The sequence below is a fragment of the Lipotes vexillifer genome, unplaced genomic scaffold, assembly GCF_000442215.2.
Source record: "Lipotes vexillifer unplaced genomic scaffold, Lipotes_vexillifer_v1.1 scaffold762, whole genome shotgun sequence".
Taxonomy (NCBI): domain Eukaryota; kingdom Metazoa; phylum Chordata; class Mammalia; order Artiodactyla; family Lipotidae; genus Lipotes; species Lipotes vexillifer.
In genome coordinates, this window is record NW_006772276.1 from 32,885 (window position 1) to 52,609 (window position 19,725).

Here is a 19,725-nt window from a genome sequence, read left to right on the forward strand (position 1 = left end):
AAAAGGGTGGAAAGGCCTTGGCTGTGGAGGGTGGGGCCTAAGCAGGGGCGGGGTTTGGGCGGTGGGTATGGCCTATGCTTAGGACTAATGTGTTTATCTTAAGGAGGGATTTTCACTGGTTCTATTATGTTTCAATTATTTACAACCTTTATATTTGGTATTATTAAGAAATCAATAAAAATAGTTCAATTAAAAATGTGTTTTTTGAATTAGGGAAAAGAAGAAAAAGAAAGTAGAGGAAAACAACAAAATTCTTAGTTTTTAGAAAGATGACAGTATTTATAAGGTTTTCATGCTAAAAGAGAGTTTGGATTTTATAAAATACAATATTACTGGAAGTATGTTACAGTAAACCTAAAGTTATAACTTCCCTTTACTAAAGAGACATCATTCATGTTATGTAAAGAAAAATATGCAAAAGGAAAAAGAAAATACTTAAATACCTTTAAAATTGCTAAAAAATACACCCAAGGTTGTTAAATTTAACAGAAAGTTGGCTGAAGCATTAACTACAAAATAATGATAAAACAATCAACATATTTCTGCTTTATTTTACTGAGACAAGGATGCCATAATAAGCTTGAAGTACTTTTTAAAAAAATAATTAATTAATTAATTTTCGGCTGCATTGGGTTTTTGTTGCTGTGCGTGGGTTTTCTCTAGCTGCAGTGAGCAGGGGCTACTGTTCGTTGCAGTGCGTGGCCTTCTCATTGTGGTGGCTTCTCGTTGCACAGCACGGGCTCTAGGCAAGTGGGTTTCAGTAGTTGTGGCACACAGGCTCAGTAGTTGTGGCTCGTGGGCTCTAGAGAGCAGGCTCAGTAGTTGTGGCGCACGGGCTTAGTTGCTCCATGGCATGTGTGATCTTCCCAGACCAGGGCTTGAACCTGTGTCACCTGCATTGGCAGGCAGATTCTTAACCACTGTGCCACCAGGGAAGCCCCAGCTTGAAGTACTTTTAATGCCCCCACTGTATATATTCTGCCTAATATATAGAGGAATAATCTCTATAAAACTTACAATTCTAAAACAAAGTTTCCAAATTTTGTTTAATATTGTATGACATCTTTTCTCTCTGAGAATTAATACAGTGCCTATTGGCAAGTTTATTAACCTATCTAAGCCTTAGTTTCCTCAACTATAACATAGGGAAAATATCCTACGAAGATTAAGTGAGAACATGCAGTCCTCATGCAGAACATAAGAACAACAGTACTTGAACTTTTTCACTCTATCATTATCTCTTTGTTATATGATAGCCTAAAAAGAATAATCAGTCTGAGTATTAATACTATTTTGTCTAATGTATAGACTGTACTTTTAGCACTTGATAAACATACATACTAGCTTGAGTTGAATTCTTAAAAAGTTAAAAATATTATATCTTAGCTCTCCCATGTGCCTTTTATGTCCAATATGTCTTTCTCAAAGGTCACCAGTTACATATAATATCCCAAATTTCTGACCTATGCTGATGACAGATCTCCATCTATTGTGATATCATCCAGTACTTGATGGTAATATTTCACATGATATTTTTTTCTGGCTACAGTTTAAAGAGCACTTCCTGTTTGTAGAGTAACTCAAGGATTACAGTATGACTTCCTGTGATTTTATTTCTATATCGTTGCCTTAAGTAGCAATGAGTAAATCTTCTAAATTATGTTGAAAGACTTGTTGTCTATGAAGCAATATATTCTGCGATCTCATTGACAAAATTGTTAAAAGACCATCCTTGCAGTTTTTGGGTCAGTGGGGATATCACTGTTATGAACCCAGGATTTATAGAACACTGGCAAAAATTCTGAGGTACAGTGACTTGGATTGGTTTGACATACTACTCACAGATTATATTGCATTTGTGGAAAAATCAAGATATTGTTTTGAACTAAATTTTAATCTTGAATTTACTGAAATATGTGTGAATACAATTCTGTACTGGGTTTTCACCAGAAAAGGTAATCCTGACTTTGTGGAATTTCTCCTCAAGAGGGCAAAAGACTATGTTCAAGACAGAAGTTGTAACCTGGCACTGATATGGAGGTAATAATCTCATATGTTTTCAACATAAAAGGAGAAAATTTCTCTTTAGGAGGATATACTCCTTCTTTTTTTCTAAAATGTATATGCATAGTGACTACATATGGATAAAGAATCCTGACTTGATTGCTCATTCATTTGTTCATTCCTTCATTATTTATTCAATAAAATTTTACCTATATGTAAATTATTATGTACCAATAAATTACTAGTGGTTTGCTCTATAAAGCTTATATGTAAGTGTTCAAGGTAATGCAGTGTTACACAACCTAGATTTCTGTAACTAGTCAAAGACATTGTTTTTTGTAATACTGTGATCTCTTCTTTTTGAGAAGACTGAGAATGTTTATCTATAAACTATCTAAATTGACTTTCGAAGTATAATTCAGGATATACACACATATTCACTTAGTTATACTTGTTAAACATAATAATTCCCTATTTTTATGTTAAACATTATAAATTTGACTCCAAATTCTCCAGAATTGAACAGAGTGAAAGTCAAATACCCGATTCAATCTGCTATAGAACCAAATTTTCACATTGTCTGAACATGTCAATCTAGCTAATGAATACTACTGAGGATCTTAGAATAAAATGTCCAATATGACCTCGTTGTAGTCTGTAATACAGATTTTAAAGTTACTTAGTTTGCACTAACTGCAATTTACTCTTTGGTTTTAGGTATTAGTTTGATTAGAACAGATGTGCATTTATTCATTCATTCAACAAAGTACTTATCACCTTACTATGCATGAAGCACTGTACTAGGCATGATGATAGAACCATGTATTCAATGAAAAACAAGACAGATAAGATCAGTTTAAGACTAAACCAATTTAGATTCTGCCTGAAGCAGAGTTGTTTTCTTGATTGTGTATCACTGTGGTGATGGAGAACCACTGGATTACTTTCCTTAATGATAACCCAAGTACAAAAACTGAGAGCTGAAGTCTTCAATATCAATAAATAAAACTCCAAGTAGTACTTTTTCGTTGTTTTACGACCATTATATTTGTAACTATAGCAGAGATCAGCAGCTTCTAACACTGAGTGTCACTAGCTGGGTTACGTAGTGCCTATGTGTATCCCTGGCAGGCCCATGGGAAAGTAAAATGAAGTAAAACAAAGGAAGAGAGGATAAGTTAAAAAAAGATTAATGAGGGGCAAGAAGGGGAAACTGAAAGGAAAGAAAGGAAAATGAAAGAAAAACATATGGCGGGACATGATAGAGTGCCATTAACAACTGTCTTAATAAACTGAAGATTAACAGATTTTGACTTAGATGCATTCACAAGGTAAAACATATTACAGGCCAATTCTACGTACCACAATATCTTTAGGATCTTTCAGATTCACAGAATTTTAAATTCAGATGGAACCTCAGAATTCATTAGCAAACCTCCCCTAATCCCTCTTCCTGGGCAGCAACTCCCAGAGTGCATCTCTGGTTGGTGCTCATCTGGTCTCTGCTTGAACAACTCTAGTAGTAGTGAGTTAACTATTTCCTGAGGTAAATCATTCCTTTGCCAGGGACCCTTCTCTTTCTCAGCCACTCATTTTCCCTCAAAGATTTTACCCAATCCCACGACTTTAAATATTACGATATGCCAATGACTCCCAAATCTTTTTCTCCAGCCATGACCTCTCCTCTGAGCTCCAGACTCCTCCTATATGAGGCTGTCTGCTCAACATCTCCACAGAGCATCTCAAATTTAACAGAATCAAAACAGAATACTGATCTTACTCACAGTCTACCCGCCAACTTGCTCCTTCCCCTGAATTCTGCACTTGATTAATGGCTTCTGTTGCTCAGGCCAAAAATCTAGGATTTATGTTTGCTTCTTCTCTTTCTTTCACAACACATCAGCAAATCTTTTTTATTTTATCTCTAAAATATGTAACAATTAGTTATACTTTTCATCTTCTCTGTTTCTAATGTAGGTGAAGCCACCATTGTCTCTTGCCTAGACAACGCCAATAGACTCCTTAAGAGTCTTCTAGCTTCCACTCTTCCCTCTTTCAATCCATTCTTGACTCAGAAGCCTGAGTGACCTTATAAAAATGTAAAATAGGCCATACCACCCAGGCTTAAAATCATCCAAAGTTTTCCTACTACAGGTGAAATAAAATTCAAACTCAATACCCATTTTTTAAAACTCCCATATGGGGACTTCTGTGGTTGTGCAGTGGTTGAGAGTCCACCTGCCAATGCAGGGGACATGGGTTTGAGTCCTGGTCCAGGAGGTCCCACGTGCCGCAGGGCAACTGGGCCCGTGGGCCACAGCTACCAAAGCCACGTGCCTAGGGCCCATGCTCTGCAGTGGCAGAGGCCACCGCAGTGAGAGGCCCGCACACCCCAATGAGGAGTAGCCCTGGCTCGCCGCAACTAGAGAAAGCCCATGCGCAGCAACAAAGACCCAACGCAGCCAAAAATTAAAAAAATAAAAATAAAAATAAAACTCCCATATGATATGTCCCCAAATCCAATATCCCGAATTCTAATCTCATGTCATTCTTCCCCTTGAACACTATATTCCAACCACACATTGGTTGTCCACTGTCTACTCTTGCTAAAAGTAAGCTCCGTGAAAGAAGGAACTTTGACTATTGCTTCAGCTTTGAATCCTCATGTGTAGAACTATGCAGATACATAGTAAGTGGTTAATGAAGATTGTGTTGGATGAAAAATTGAATTTTTATACAGCTTTATTAGATTCTTCTTCCTCATAGTGCACTGAATTCTGTCTCCATTTCTCCAACTCTGCCCCCAGAGATATAGAGTACAAAGTCTACTCATTCTCTGTCCTGTATGAAAACCTCTCAAATATTTGAACATAGCTATTATGTTCCCATAATGAATACCTTATATTTCCTATTATCTGTTGTTCTTTATTTCCACAGCAGCATCATTCTTTGGTCACCTTCCCCTGTATACATTCCAGTTTGATAATTTCGCTAATCCAATAATGAAGTGTCTAAATAGGTCTCTGGAGGAGAAGAGACAGAATTAATGAGAGAAAGGAACTTAACTTTGTTCATTTTTGCAATAAACCTGCAAAAATAAATGCCACAGTATGGAAGACTGTAAGTGGATAAAGAGAGATGACATCATTCAGTTAAAATAACAATAATCATTTATTAAGCATTTTCTAAGTACTAGGCACTGTGTTATTTGCTGAGGATACAAAAACAAAGTAGACATATTTCCTGATTTTGGAGACCTCACAGACTAGTACGTAAGCCATAAAAAATTATTATTATACTATAAGTTCAAAAATAGAAGCATATAGAGGTAGAAAGAACAGAAGACATCGTTAATATTGGGGAGGAGCTGGTATCGGAGAAGGCACTTTAGAAGAGGTGATGTCTTAAATTTATTTTTAAAATGTAAAAAGGAGTTTTCCCTGTTTTTCCCATGAAGAAATGTAATCTAGGCAGAGAGAGGCTGACTAAAGCCAAGAGAGATACAAACATGTTGTATCCAGTGACTACAGGCAATTCAGCAATTGCTAGAGAGTGAGATGGAAATCAGGTAATAGTGACAGATAAGGCCTAAAAGAGAGCCCTTGAAGGACCTTTGTAGGCCATACCAAGGAATTTGAAATTTATACCACGGGTGATGCCCAATCAGTGAAGGTCTTTTCAGACTTGAAGTATGAAAAGATTCACCAGCTCCCATTTGAAGACTGGACTGTGGTAAGGGAGGGTGCAGCTAGAATTAGGGAGACTAGTCTGTAGACTGCTCAACCACTCCAGGTAAAACGGCAGGTCCAGAATTTCTGTAGAGGAAGGGTTGAGGGAAGCAATCTGATTGAAAAGAGGGAGGTGGTTAGACGAGGTGCTTGAAACTGAATTTGCATAGCATGCCCAGTGTGCTAACTAAGATTACATGTGTACTTATAATAGTTTTGTGGGAAGAACTAATCTGCTCTGCCACCATCCCCCCCAATCCCTAGGTAAATCATGAGGACTTAAACTAAAAACAATAGCAATAGGGAAAAGAAGAGATATTACTAAATAGAATAACCAGGCATTACAGTAGGTTATTAGAAGTAGAAAATGAAAGAGAAGAGTTACTCTTCAAATTTCTAAATTTTAAGACTCGTTGATGATTGTATTAGCTTCCTTTTGCTGCTGTAACAAAGCTGCCACAAACTTAGTGGCTTAAAATAATATAAATTTATTATTTTATAGTTCTGAAGGTCAGAGTCCAAAATGAGGCTACAAGGGCTAAAATCAAGATGTCACAGGATGGGTTCCTTCTGGAGGTTCTAAGGGAGAGCCTTAGAGGGCTCTAGCTAGATGCTCTAGCTGCCTTTGCCAGCTTCTAGAGCTGCCTACATTCCTTGGTTCATGGTCTCTTCCTCCATCTTCAAAGACAACACTGTAGTCCTATCTCCTTCACTGGCTCTGCTTCTATCATTCTCTGACATCTCTTATAAGGACTCTTGTGATTATACTGGGCCCCCCTGGATAATCTCACACCTCAAGATCCTTATCCTAATTACATCTGCAAAATCCCTTTTGCCATACTGAGAGGCTATTTCAGTCTACCACAATGGTCATGCCACAAATCTATCAAAATTATTACAAGAGACTACAAAGTCAGTTTGGGATGCATGTGTGTGCATTGCCTAAGGGATATCCAGGTAAAGATGTGCAGTAGGTGGCTATTATGTAGTGTCATCCTTGATGTCTCTCTTTTACACTGCACATCTTAGTCTGTCAGGACATCTGTTGAGTCTACCTTTATACAATATACAGAATTTGATCATCTCCACTGTTATCACCTAAGTTAAGTGACTTCTCTCCTTCTATCCCATAACAAATTCTCAATAAAGGTGAGATCGTGCTGCTTTTTTTACTCAAAATCTCCAGTGGCTCTTCCATTCTATTTAGAGTAAAAGATGAAGTTCTTATAGTGAACTGCAAGGCTTTACACGATATGACATCCCATTACCTCTGTCTTCATTTCCTACTATTCCTCACCCTTTTCACACTTTTAGCCACACAGGCTCCCTGACTCTTCCTCCACCACCCCAGGCACACTCTCCTGCCTTAGGGTTCTTAAATGTCCAAATGGCTAACTTCTTCATCTCCTTCTTCTTTATCTAATGTCACATTTCAGTAGAGTCCTCTCCTATAATCCTATTTAAAATTGGAAAATGCCAAAAGTTCAGGACCAGACACTTTCATGAATTCTACCAGATATTCAAAAAGGACTTAATCCTTCTCAAACCATCCAAAAAACTGAAAAGGAAGGAATGCTCCCAAACTCATTCTATGAGGCCCACATTAGCCTGATACCAAAAGCAGATAAACGAACTTTGAAAAAAATAAAATAAAATTACAGGCCAATATCCCTGATGAACACAGATGCAAACATCCTCAACAAAAGAATAACAAACCGAATTCAACAATACATTAAAAGGATATACACCATGATCAAGTAGAATTTATTCCAGGGATGCAAGAATGGTTCGATATGTGTAAATCAATCAACCTGATACACCACATTAACAAAGAATAACACCATATAATCATCTCAATAGAGGCAAAAAAAACATTTGACAAAATTCAACATCCATTTATGATATAAACTCTCAACAGAGTGGGTATAGAGGGAACATACTTCAACATAATAAAGGCTATATATGATAAACTCATTGTTAACATATTATTCAGTTGAAAACCTGCAAGCTTTTCCTCTAAGATCAGGCACAAGAAAAGGATGCCCACTATCACCACTTTTATTCAACATAGTATTGGAAGTCCTAGACACAGCAAATCAAACAAGAAAAAGAGACAAAATTGGAAAGAAAAAAGTAAAACCGTCAGTATTTGCAGATGACATAATACTATACATAGAAAACCCTAAAGAGTCCACCAAAAATTTATTAGAACTAATAAACGAATTCAGTAAAGTTGCAGGATACAAAATCAATACAGAAGTCTATTGCATTTCTAAATGTTAGCAACTATCAGAAAGAGAAATTAAGAAAACAATCCCATCTATAATTGTATCAAAAGAATAAAACATCTTGCAATAAATTTAACCAAGGAGGTGAAAGACCTGTACTCTGAAAACTATAAGATATTGGGACTTCCCTGGTGGTGCAGTGGTTAAGAATCTGCCTGCCAATGCAGGGGACACGGGTTTGAGTCCTGGTCTGGGAAGATCCCACATGCTGCGGAGCAACTAAGCCTGTGAGCCACAACTACTGAGCCTGCGAGTCACAACTACTGAGCCCACGAGCCACAATGACTGAAGCCCGAGCACCTAGAGCCCATGCTCCACAACAAGAGAAGCCACTGCAATGAGAAGTCTGCACACTGCAACGAAGAGCAGATATTGATGAAATAAATGGAAAGATATACCATGCTCATGGATTCAAAGAATTAACAGTTAAAATGTCCAAACTATGCAAAGCAATCTACAGATTCAATGCAATCCCTATCAGAATAGCAATGGTATTTTTCATGAAACTGAAACCAATAATCCTAAAATTTGTATGGAATCTTGAAAGACCATGAACAGCCAAAGCAACTTTGATAAAGAAGAACAAAGCTGGAGGTATCATGCTCCCTGATTTCAAGCTATACTACAAAGCTATAGTCATCAAAAGTGTATAGTACTGCCACAAAAACAGACACACAGATCAATGGAACAGAATAGACAGTCCAAAAATAAACCCATGCTTATATGGTCAATCAATCTATAACAAAGGAGGCAAGAACATACAATGGGGAAAAAACAACGTCTTCAATAAATGGTGTTGGGAAAACTGGACAGCTACACACAAGAGAATCAACCTGGACCACTTTCTTACACCATATACAAAAATACACTCAAAATGGTTACAGACCTAAATATAAGACCTGAAACCACAAAACTTCTAGATGAAAACATAGGCAGTATGCAATTTTACATCAGTCTTTGCAATATTTTTTTGGATATGTATCCTCAGGCAGGGGCAACAAAAGCAAAAATAAATGAATGGGACTACATCAAACTAAAAAGCTTTTGGATAGCAAAGGAAACCATCAAAAAAATGAAAAGGCAACCTATTGAGTGGGGAGAGTTATGTGCAAACAACATATCCAACCAGTGGTTAATATCTAAAACATATAAGGAACTCATACAACTCATTATTATAAAAATCAAATTTAAAGAGGTGCAGGGGACCTGAATAGGTATTTTTTTCCAAGGAAGACATACAGATGGCCTATAGATATGTGAAAAGATGCTCGACATCACTAATCACCAGAGAATTGTAAATTAAAACCATTATGAGGGGGCTTCCCTGGTGGCACAGCAGTTGAGAATCTGCCTGCCAATGCAAGGGACATGGGTTTGAGCCCTGGTCCGGGAAGGTCCCACATGCCGTGAAGCAACTAAGCCCCTGCACCACAACTACTGAGCCTGTGCTCTAGAGCCCACAAGCCACAACTACTGAGCATGTGTGCCACAATTACTGAAGCCCACATGCCTAGAGCCTGCGCTCCACAACAAGAGAAGCCACTGAAATGAGAAGCCTGTGCACCACAACCAAGAGTAGCCCCCACTCACCACAGCTAGAGAAAGTCTGTGTGCAGCAACAAAGACCCAACTCAGCTATAAATAGATAAATAAATAAATAGATAAATAACTAAATTTATAAAACCACAATGAGATATCACCTCCCCCCGTCAGAACACGTATTATCAAAAGGACAACCAATAAATGTTAGTGAAGATACAGAGAAAAGGGAACCCTTGTGCACTGTTGGTGGGAATGTAAATTGGTGCAGCCACTATGGAAAATAATGTGTAGTTTCCTCAAAAAAATTAAAAATAGAGTTACCATATGATCCAGCAATTCTACTTCTGGGTATTTATGTGAAGAAAATGAAAATACTAATTAAAAAAGATACATGCACCCCTATGTTCCTTGCAGCATTATTTACAATAGCCAAGATATGGAAGCAACCTAAGTGTCCATCAATAGATGAATGGATAAAGAAGTGGTGTCTGTGCATATATACATATATACAATGTATTATTACTCAGCCATACAAAAGAATAAAATCTTGCTATTTGTGACAACATGGACAGATTTAGAGGGTATTATGCTAAGTGAAACAAGTCAGATAGAGAAAAACAAATACTGTATGATTTCACTTACATGTGGAATCTAAAAAACAAAACAAATGAACAAACAAAACAAAAAGGAAACCGACTCATAGATACAAACTGTTGGTTTCATGGCAGGGGTGGTATGGAATTGGGAAAAATAGGTGAAGGAGATTAAGAGGTACAAACTTCTAGTTATAAAATAAGTAGGTCATGGGGATGTAATTTACAGCATAGGGAATATAGTCAATAATATTGTAATAACTTTGTATGGTGATAGATTATTGTGGTGATCAATTCATACTGTGTATAAATATCAAACCACTATGTTATACCTGAAACCAATATAATATTGCATGTCAACTGCATTTAAATTAAAAAAATAAATAAAATAAAATTGAGAAATGCCCTCACTGCACCTTCCCAGCACTTCCATACTTCTTATCCTGCACTACTTTTTCTTTTTCCCAGAATACTTATCAAACCTTCTAACATATTATAAAATTGGCTTGTTTGCTATGTTCATTCTGTTATGTATTGTCTGTTATCCCTCACTACTATATTAGCAAGAAGCAGCATCTTTGTTTTGTTCACTCATAAATCCCAAGTACCCAAAAGGGTGCCTGGCATACAGTATGCATTCAGTAAGTATTTGCTGAATAAATTAACAGACAGTAGTTATCATGTTATGGTCATAGATGAAATTGACTGAGAACAATTAATCAGATGAAAATTAGTCAAAACGCCACATCTACTTTACCTAGATGTTGAGGGCAGAGGAAGAGGAATCAGTGAAAGAGGGTTGAGAATGAATAGTCAAAGAGGTAGATGCATAACTTGAAGAGAATGGTCCCACGGAGTCATGGGAAAACATCTCAAGAAAGTCAACTGTGTCAAATATCAAAGATAAAATTATTATGAAGAAAGGTCTATTAAATTGGCAGCTGGAAACCAGAAGAGAAATGCTAGGAAATTTTTTAGAAATAATTATTATAGCTACAAAACGGAATCATTCCCTGCATGTCTATATGGAAATATTATGTCCCATTTCATAAGTGCATATATGACAGGTTTTCAGATACAGAGGGTTCAGTTCATTAACCTCACATTTAAAAATTGATTCTTGCTTTGCTTGCCTCATTCCATCCATATAAGTACTGTAATAATTAACTGTCAGGACAGATTAAGCAAATTTTGGTTTACAATAACATGATCTTTAAACATGAGGATTAATTATATGTCATTTGGGTACAGACTAGACTTTTGAACCTCATTTTAAACCTATCTGAGTTTTAGTTATGTTTTCAACATTTTTGGTCCAAAATATCTTCTACAGTAATGTCAATCTTAATATCTTAAAATCAACTAATATCTCTAAATCTTAACAAGAGCCACTTACAGTATTTTTTGTCCCCTAAGTCCCATAAATTCCCATACTTATAAGTCTCTTAAGGCAAATATCTTCTTAAGAGTTAGCAAGATGAATAAATTAGACTGCTTTTGAAAATGTTAAATGATTGCACTTCACTAAAATTCTGACTAGGCCCGAAAGCTACAGAATAACTTTAAAATTAATAATATTTTTCAGGATAATGGTAAAAAAAAAAATCAATTAACATATATTTGAGTATGTACTATGGGCCAAGCACTGTTCTAGGCATTTAGGGATATAAAAGTGTATTAAACAGACAAAGAGTATTGCCCTGTAGAACTTAAAATTGTATAGTTTATCTTGCCCACACATTGATTTTGAAGATAAGAAAATGAAAGATTAGAGACATTAAGCAAGTTGTCCAAAATGATAAGAGCTTAATTGAGCTATGTACAAAGTGCCATAGAGTTTATTAGACAGGGTCTTATACGATGAGCAAGACTTGTCCCAGAACTGAAAATGGAAGGGAAGAACATATACAAATCAAAGGAATGTAAAAGAGCTGAATGCAGTGGTGGTTTCGGAAAGTGAATACCAACAATCAGGAGAGGGAATGTAGAAGCAGTTTAGAAGTTCAATTTTGGATATGTGTGTTGGAAGTATTTGTGAAAAAGATGAGATGTGGGCTTCCCTGGTGGCGCAGTGGTTGAGAGTCCGCCTGCCGATGCAGGGGACACGGGTTCGTGCCCCGGTCTGGGAAGATCCCACATGCCGCGGAGCGGCTGGGCCCGTGAGCCATGGCCGCTGAGCCTGCGCGTCCGGAGTCTGTGCTCCGCAACGGGAGAGGCCACAGCAGTGAGAGGCCCGCATACAGCAAAAAAAAAAAAAAAAAAAAAAAAAAAAGATGAGATGTTCAGGATACTGATCTGGAGATGACTCTAGGAGAAAGTGTATATATATTTTATACACAGTTAAAAGGATATATATATAGTGCCACAGATAGAGTGATGACAAAAATCCCACTTCTTAATTTCTAAAACATTATTCTGCACTGCACCACACTATTTTTTTTTTAAATCACAAAATCTTGGCATTTCAGAGCTCAGTGAAGCTTTGGAGATAAACTAGTTGGTCTATTAATTTTCAAACTGTACTTTTTGGAGCTCCTGACAAGAGAATCACCATATGGGAGGTCTCTAGGACCCCAAATACACTTCAACCAGAGAACTTATCTAATACAAAAGATGTATTTTATATAGCTAGTTCTTGCATAACAATATTCCAGTGTTGGTTTATGTTTGTAAATGAAACATTCTTTCCAAACTTTTTATTGCCAAACACCTACTATGACCTTCAAGTCTTAGATCCAGGATAACTTATAGGCAATGACTAACCCAGGTAGAGTTAGGTGTCCCTCCTTGGTGTTTCTACAGTTCCCCAAGCATGTTTCTATCGTAGCAATTATCACCTTGTACTGTATTTATTGAATTACTTGTTTCCCTCCCTTACTAGACTATAATAAGCATCTTGAGATCAAGGACTACATCTTTCATCTTTGTATATCTAGTACTCAGTACACTCTGGACAAGCCAGTGTTAAATAAATTAGTCAATGAATGGATGAGCAAATGAATACATAAATGCATGAGGAAATGGAGACTCAAAGAAGCTGACTAATAAGTCATAACTAATAAGTTAGGAGAACTAAAACCTAGAACGTAGAACTTTTAAATCTCTATTGTTTTTAACACTATACCATGTTGCCTCCCATCTTAATTATTTGAAATCTTAGTTCATTTTGAATAATGCTTTTCTTGCTAGGCATAATTGTCCCAAACTAATATTTATAGTTTGTATGCAGTTCTGCAGAATATATTAGTATTTTATTAGATCAATCAAGAGAATTCCAGAGACAAGGACCTTTAGTCCTAAAAGCCATGTCTACTTGGCCAAATCAAAGCTTGATATTAATACAAAATTCCCTGTGGCTGATTCTACCATGTCCTATCTACATATAGTGACCAATTCAATAGCAAACATAAATGTCTATTAAATGAAACAATTGCAAGAACTATACACAATTAGAAAAAAAATAACGTTTTCATTTCTGTCATAAGGGAGGAGAAATTTTCAAGTCCAGTCATCATATAGCACTCCAGGAAAAACAAGATTTCAGAGAACTCTCAAAACTCTACTGAGGAAGGCAAATTAAATTCTGACCTGATATGACCCTCATCATAATTTACATTTCTTCAACCTGAAAATACCAACTCTGATTATATTAAAGTAAAAAAATAGAATTAAGGTAGTTGCACTTATTCCTTTTCAGTCTAATTTTCAAACTCAATTCAATCTCAAGCCTGACACATGATCAAGAACAACAAAAACAAAAGGGTCACAGAATTCTGTTCTATTAATAAAGCGAAATAAAAAAGTCTGTCCCTCTTTTCCATTTTAGATTTTCCAGAGCTATATCAGTTTCATAATATTAGTTCTAATCACTATGGATTTCTCAAATGAGAAACAGAATTGCTATTACTAAAACTAAACACTTTCCACACATTGTAAATCTTTTTGTTTGTTTGTTTTTACAAGTGTAAATGGGATTTAAGTGTGTAGTACAGTTTTCTTATTTTTTGACCTTCAGGTCAGCCTAGATTCGGAGTGGAAAACTCTTTTTAAGACATACTATATATAAAGGAGAAATTACACTAATGTTATTTAAGATATTTACTATTTAAGATAATACTATTATTTTCCCTTTACTGTTAAGACAAAGTTTTTACCACATTTCTTAATTCTATATTCAGTGAGTTTTTTCTTGTTTGTCTGATTCACAGAACTTTCACACCAGTATACTGTCCAAGCCCATTAAGTGGAATCACACCTCTACATTACGTAGCTCTGATGAGACAATCCAATATCTTAAAAATACTCCTGCAATATGGAATCGTAGAAAGAGAAAAAAACCCTATCAACATTGTGTTACCAATATTGCTCTACCCCTCAAGAGTGAGAATAATGGTTGATCATGAACTGGTAGACATCCAGGAAGATGCCAAAACATGTTTAGTGCTTTGTTCCAGAGTGCTTTCTGTCATTTCAACCAGGGAAACAGAGGTAAGCTAAATACTGTACTTTGGGTGTGGGCTCAAATATTGATCAATTTTAAGATAAAATTGTGAGGCAAGAATAAAGTTAATTTTTCATCTATCAATCCAGTGAATCACTGAGTATATGCTTATAAATTAAAAATAGGCAAAATTCTAATTATCTTGAGCATTAGCTCTTTTATTTCATAATTTTATGTCTTCTAAATATGAAATAATTTTTTAAAAGTTAGTATAGTTTATTTTAGTAGTTATTAAGTAGCTGTATGTTATTATTATATTCTAATTACATAATACCCTGTTTATTAGGATTTCTATGTCTCAAAAAAAGAACAGGGCTCCCCTGGTTGCTCAGTGGTTAAGAATCTGCCTGCCAATGCAGGGGACACGGGTTTGAGCCCTGGTCCAGGAAGATCCTACATGCCGCGGAGCAACTAAGCCTGTGCACAACTATTGAGCCTGCGAGCTGCAACTACTGAGCCCACGAGCCTAGAGCCCATGCTCTGCAACAAGAAAAGCCACAGCGATGAGAAGCCCATGCACTGCAACGAAGAGTAGCCCCCACTCACCACAACTAGAGAAAGCCCACGCACAGCAACAAAGACCCAACGCAGGCAAAAATAAATAAATTAAATAAATTTAAAAACAAAACAGAACAAATTAAACTTTTAACAGACTTCTTTTCCAATAGAATATTGTAAAATGAAAGTTACATTTCTCCCCACTATAATCACATACCAAGAAACATATTTTCCTTTTCAAAATTCCTGAACAATTTTAAACATGAAAATATAAAGGCTTTAAATATTTGCTCAATTGAAAATATCTATCCCTCAGAAATGTGAAGAGTTTCTCCTTGATAAGGTTTAAAAAAAAAAATCAACCATATGAAGGGCATGTTTATCCTGTCAAAATGAACTGCAAGTTTCAGCATCAAATTGTATCATGTCTATTAGTATCAAGAAATAAGTCTAAGACAGACAACTGATGGGAACATACTGTACAGCACAGGGAACTCTACTTAATGCACTGTAGTGTCCTAAATGGAGGGGATATATGTATATGTATAACTGTTTCATTTTGCTGTGCAGTAGAAGCTAACACAACATTGTAAAGCAACTATACTCCAATAAAAATTAATTAAAAAAAGAGAAATAAGTCTGCATAAGGTAAAGAAAGCTACCCCTATAAATTTAAACCAGTCAAAGTACCAAGGAATCTAGCAGTTCCCCTTATCTTTAAAGGTGTGACTTCAGAAATAAACTCCTAAGAAATATAGTTTTGTTGGGTCTTTAATTTTTTTAAGCTTTAACAATGCATATCAATCAACCATGCCTGGGCCAACTGTAAGGACAGCAAATTTGTCAAATTATTTTGGCAACCAATTTTTTTTTTAAGCATTTAAAAAAAAATTTATTTTATTTATCTATTTTTGTCTGCATTGGGTCTTCATTGCTGCACATGGGCTTTCTCTAGTTGTGGCAAGCGGGGGCTACTCTTGGTTGTAGTCTGCAGACTTCTCATTGCGGTGGCTTCTCTTGTTGTGGAGCACGGGCTCTAGGTGTGTGGGCTTCAGTAATTGCAGCTCATGGGCTCAGTAGTTGTGACTCACAGACTCTACAGCGCAGGCTCAGTAGTTGTGGCACATGGGCTTAGTTGCTCCACAGCATATGGGATCTTCCCGGACCAGGGCTCGAAACTGTGCCCCCTGCATTGGCAGGCAGATTCTTAACCACTGTGCCACGAGGAAAGCCCTGGTGCCAATTTTTGTTGCTATATTTTGTTTTTGTTTTTATGGCTGCACCACATGGCATGTGGAATCTTAGTTTAGTTCGCTGACCAGGGATTGAACCCGTGCCACCTGTACTGGAAGCGCGGACTCTTAACCACTTGACCGCCAGAGAAGTCCTTGGCAACTAATTTTTATTTTTATTTTTATTTATTTATTTTTTTTTGCGGTACGCGGGCCTCTCACTGTTGTGGCCTCTGCCGTTGCGGAGCGCAGGCTCCGGACGCGCAGGCTCAGCGGCCACGGCTCACAGGCTCAGCCGCTCTGCGGCATGTGGAATCCTCCCAGACCGGGGCACAAACCTGTGTCCCCTGCATCGGCAGGCGGACTCTCAACCACTGCGCCACCAGGGAAGCCCGTAACTAATTTTTAAAACAAAAAAATAAAAAAAATTTTTTTGCTTCTTTATATATACAATGGAATATTACTCAGCCATAAAAAGAAAAGAAATTGAGTTATTTGTAGTGAGGTGGATGAACCTAGAGACTCATATAGAGTGAAGTAAGTCAGAAAGAGCAAAACAAATATCGTATGCTAACACATATATATGGAATCTAAAAAAAAAAAAGAAATGGTTCTGAAGAAACCAGGGGCAGGACAGGAATAAAGATGCAGACATAGAGAATGGACTTGAGGACACGAGGAGGGGGAAGGGTAAGCTGGGACGAAGTGAGAGGGTGGCATGGACATATATAAACTACCAAATGTAAAATAGATAGCTAGTAGAAAGCAGCCACATAGCACAGGGAGACCAGATTGGTGCTTTGTGACCACCTAGAGGGATGGGATAGGAGGGTGGGAGGGAGACGCAAGAGGGAGGAGAAAGGGGGATGTACATATATGTATAGCTGATTCACTTTGTTATACAGCAGAAACTGACACACCATTGTAAAGCAATTATACTCCAATAAAAATGTTAAAAAAAATTTCTTTTTTGCTTCTTTAGTAATTTGCTTGTCCTTGTCCAGTGTTAGTGCTGCACAATTTTTTTAGGACATATGGATTCTCAACCAGGTCCATGAATGCTATTGCTGAGGTACACTCAAAATAGAAGAGTACTAGGGGAGAATGAGTTGATCAAAATCACCGGAGTGGCAAAGAAGTTAAAGCTGGATTCCAATCAATTTCAGCTTAATAAGTGAAGTAGCATAGAGCAATAAGGTGAAAAATGGCATAAAAACCAGCTTAAAGAACTCTAAATAACCCTGCTTTTCATTTCCACACTTGCCAGTTTTATTGTAAATATACATTTAGATATCTTTACTTCTAGACCACAGTTCTGTGATTGCAGAGGCTATGTCTATTTTGCATAGCCTAGCAATTATCCCAAGCACCAAGGTCAATGCTGAGTATACATGATATATTCTTTAAATAATTGTTTACTGAACAATGAAAAATTATATATCATTTAAGGTGTCATGTAGTCTGTAGAGTGTAGGTTCTTCTAGAGAAGTACCTCGATAACACAGCAATGTCTTTTACTTCTAAATCAGCCTAATAACATTTGGCTTCTAGAACTAAATCTTTAAAAGGGTAGCTTAACTAAAACATAAAAAGTTATCTTCATGTGCATGGGCCTCTTGTTAGGTCTTCTCATGATTCAGCAGTATGTAGTTTTACTCTACAATGGTTGGAATCACCTGGTGGAACTTTTAGGATTTATGTTGTCTGTGCCCAACCCCACACTAACTAAATCAGAAATTCTGGAGTAGAACCTCAGCATTAATATTTTCTAAAGTCTCCTAGATAATTCCAGTCAAACTGGTCAAATTGGCAACACTACTCTAGAAGAAGCTAATAAACCATAAGTATATGATCTGTCTAAAATTAAAAACATACAGATTCACTGTTGTAAGAAATAATGTTTTGTGTCCTTAGACACATTAAACCTTATATATGATTGTGAGAATAAAATGGGAGTAAAAATTCTTGCCTCAAGTGAAAATGTTTTAGAAAAAATATTATAAGGGTTAAATAAATTTAAGATACATTTTGTGAATTCAAATAAAACAATTAAAATGTTTATAATTTCCCTTTTCCCTTTTCTTTAGATGCAGCTAAGTTTAGGAAGACGTCCAATTATTTCAAATTGGCTGGACTACATTCCTTCAACAAGATACAAAGATCCATGTGAACTATTACATCTTTGCAGAATAACCATCAGGGCTCAACTACTGACCAACAATATGCTCCCAAATGGAATATTTTCACTTCTAATTCCTGTTCGTCTACAGAACTACCTGAATTTAGAATGCTAATGCATGGCTTTTTCTTCATTCTTTAAGGACGCTCACTGTTGTATGGTTTAGAAGTTAATAAACTATTAACTTCACACAAATTTTTACTGCATTGAACATTCCATTAAAAAATATATTTTCACATGACACCCTAAATGCATCACTTTTAAATTAACATATGGCTCTACCCATTAACTTTCTATACAGTGTAACAAATTATATGCGTTTTAAAAATATTTTAGATTTATGCTTTTATTCTGTTTTTAAAAGTTGTTTTCGGCCTTAGAGCATTCTTGTTACTTGTGGAAAATCTGGTCATATTAATATTCTGAACTCTGAAGCTCTTATTTTTAGTATGTCCTAAGTTAGGTAAATATTATTTTATATTTTGTATCCAAAATAACAAATGTTTATTGAGTTATTTTGCAAATAAAACACTGTGTTTGGTAGTAGGGAATAATTAATGAAATTAAGAGGTGATCCCTTCCTTGAGAGAAGAATTTATAATTCTGTAGCATCTGTGGTCACAAATAACACAAGGTAAAGAATTAGTCAACTAAAGTGTTGGGAATAGGATGACAGAAATGGATTATATTTGGACATAATTAGCCTTAAGTTACAACGTGGAGCTTGGGTGTTTTGGTATGTGATACCCCTAAATACTACCCCAGCAGTATTTTTTTAATGGGATATAATTGTGTAAAACAAAATAGTTTCAGGTATATAACAGAATGATTCAATAAATTTATATACTGTAAAATAATCACCACAGTAAGTCTAGTTAACACCCATCATCACACATAGTTACAAGTTTTTTTTCTTGTGATGAGAACTCAAGATCTACTCTCTTAGTAACTTTCAAATATATAATACAATATTATTAACTATAGTCACCATGCTGTACATTACATGCCCAGGACTTATTTATAACTGAAAGTTTGTACCTTTTGATCACCTTCACCCATTTCATCTACCCGCAAATTATATGCATTTTAATACAAAAAAGGAAACAGTTTTGGCCCAACATCACATCAAAATGAAACTATCAGTTAAATCTGCATATCCT

The 19,725-nt window shown here is 36.2% G+C and overlaps 1 protein-coding gene across 1 annotated transcript; it reads left to right on the plus strand.

Moving 5' to 3' along the window:
- The first annotated feature begins 1,639 nt into the window (after positions 1-1,639).
- ASB17 (ankyrin repeat and SOCS box containing 17) lies at positions 1,640-18,680 on the plus strand. Its single transcript, XM_007447370.1, is given in 3 exon segments — positions 1,640-2,040; positions 14,364-14,643; positions 18,474-18,680. Coding segments are annotated over 3 exon segments (888 nt in total).
- The last annotated feature ends 1,045 nt before the right edge of the window (positions 18,681-19,725 follow it).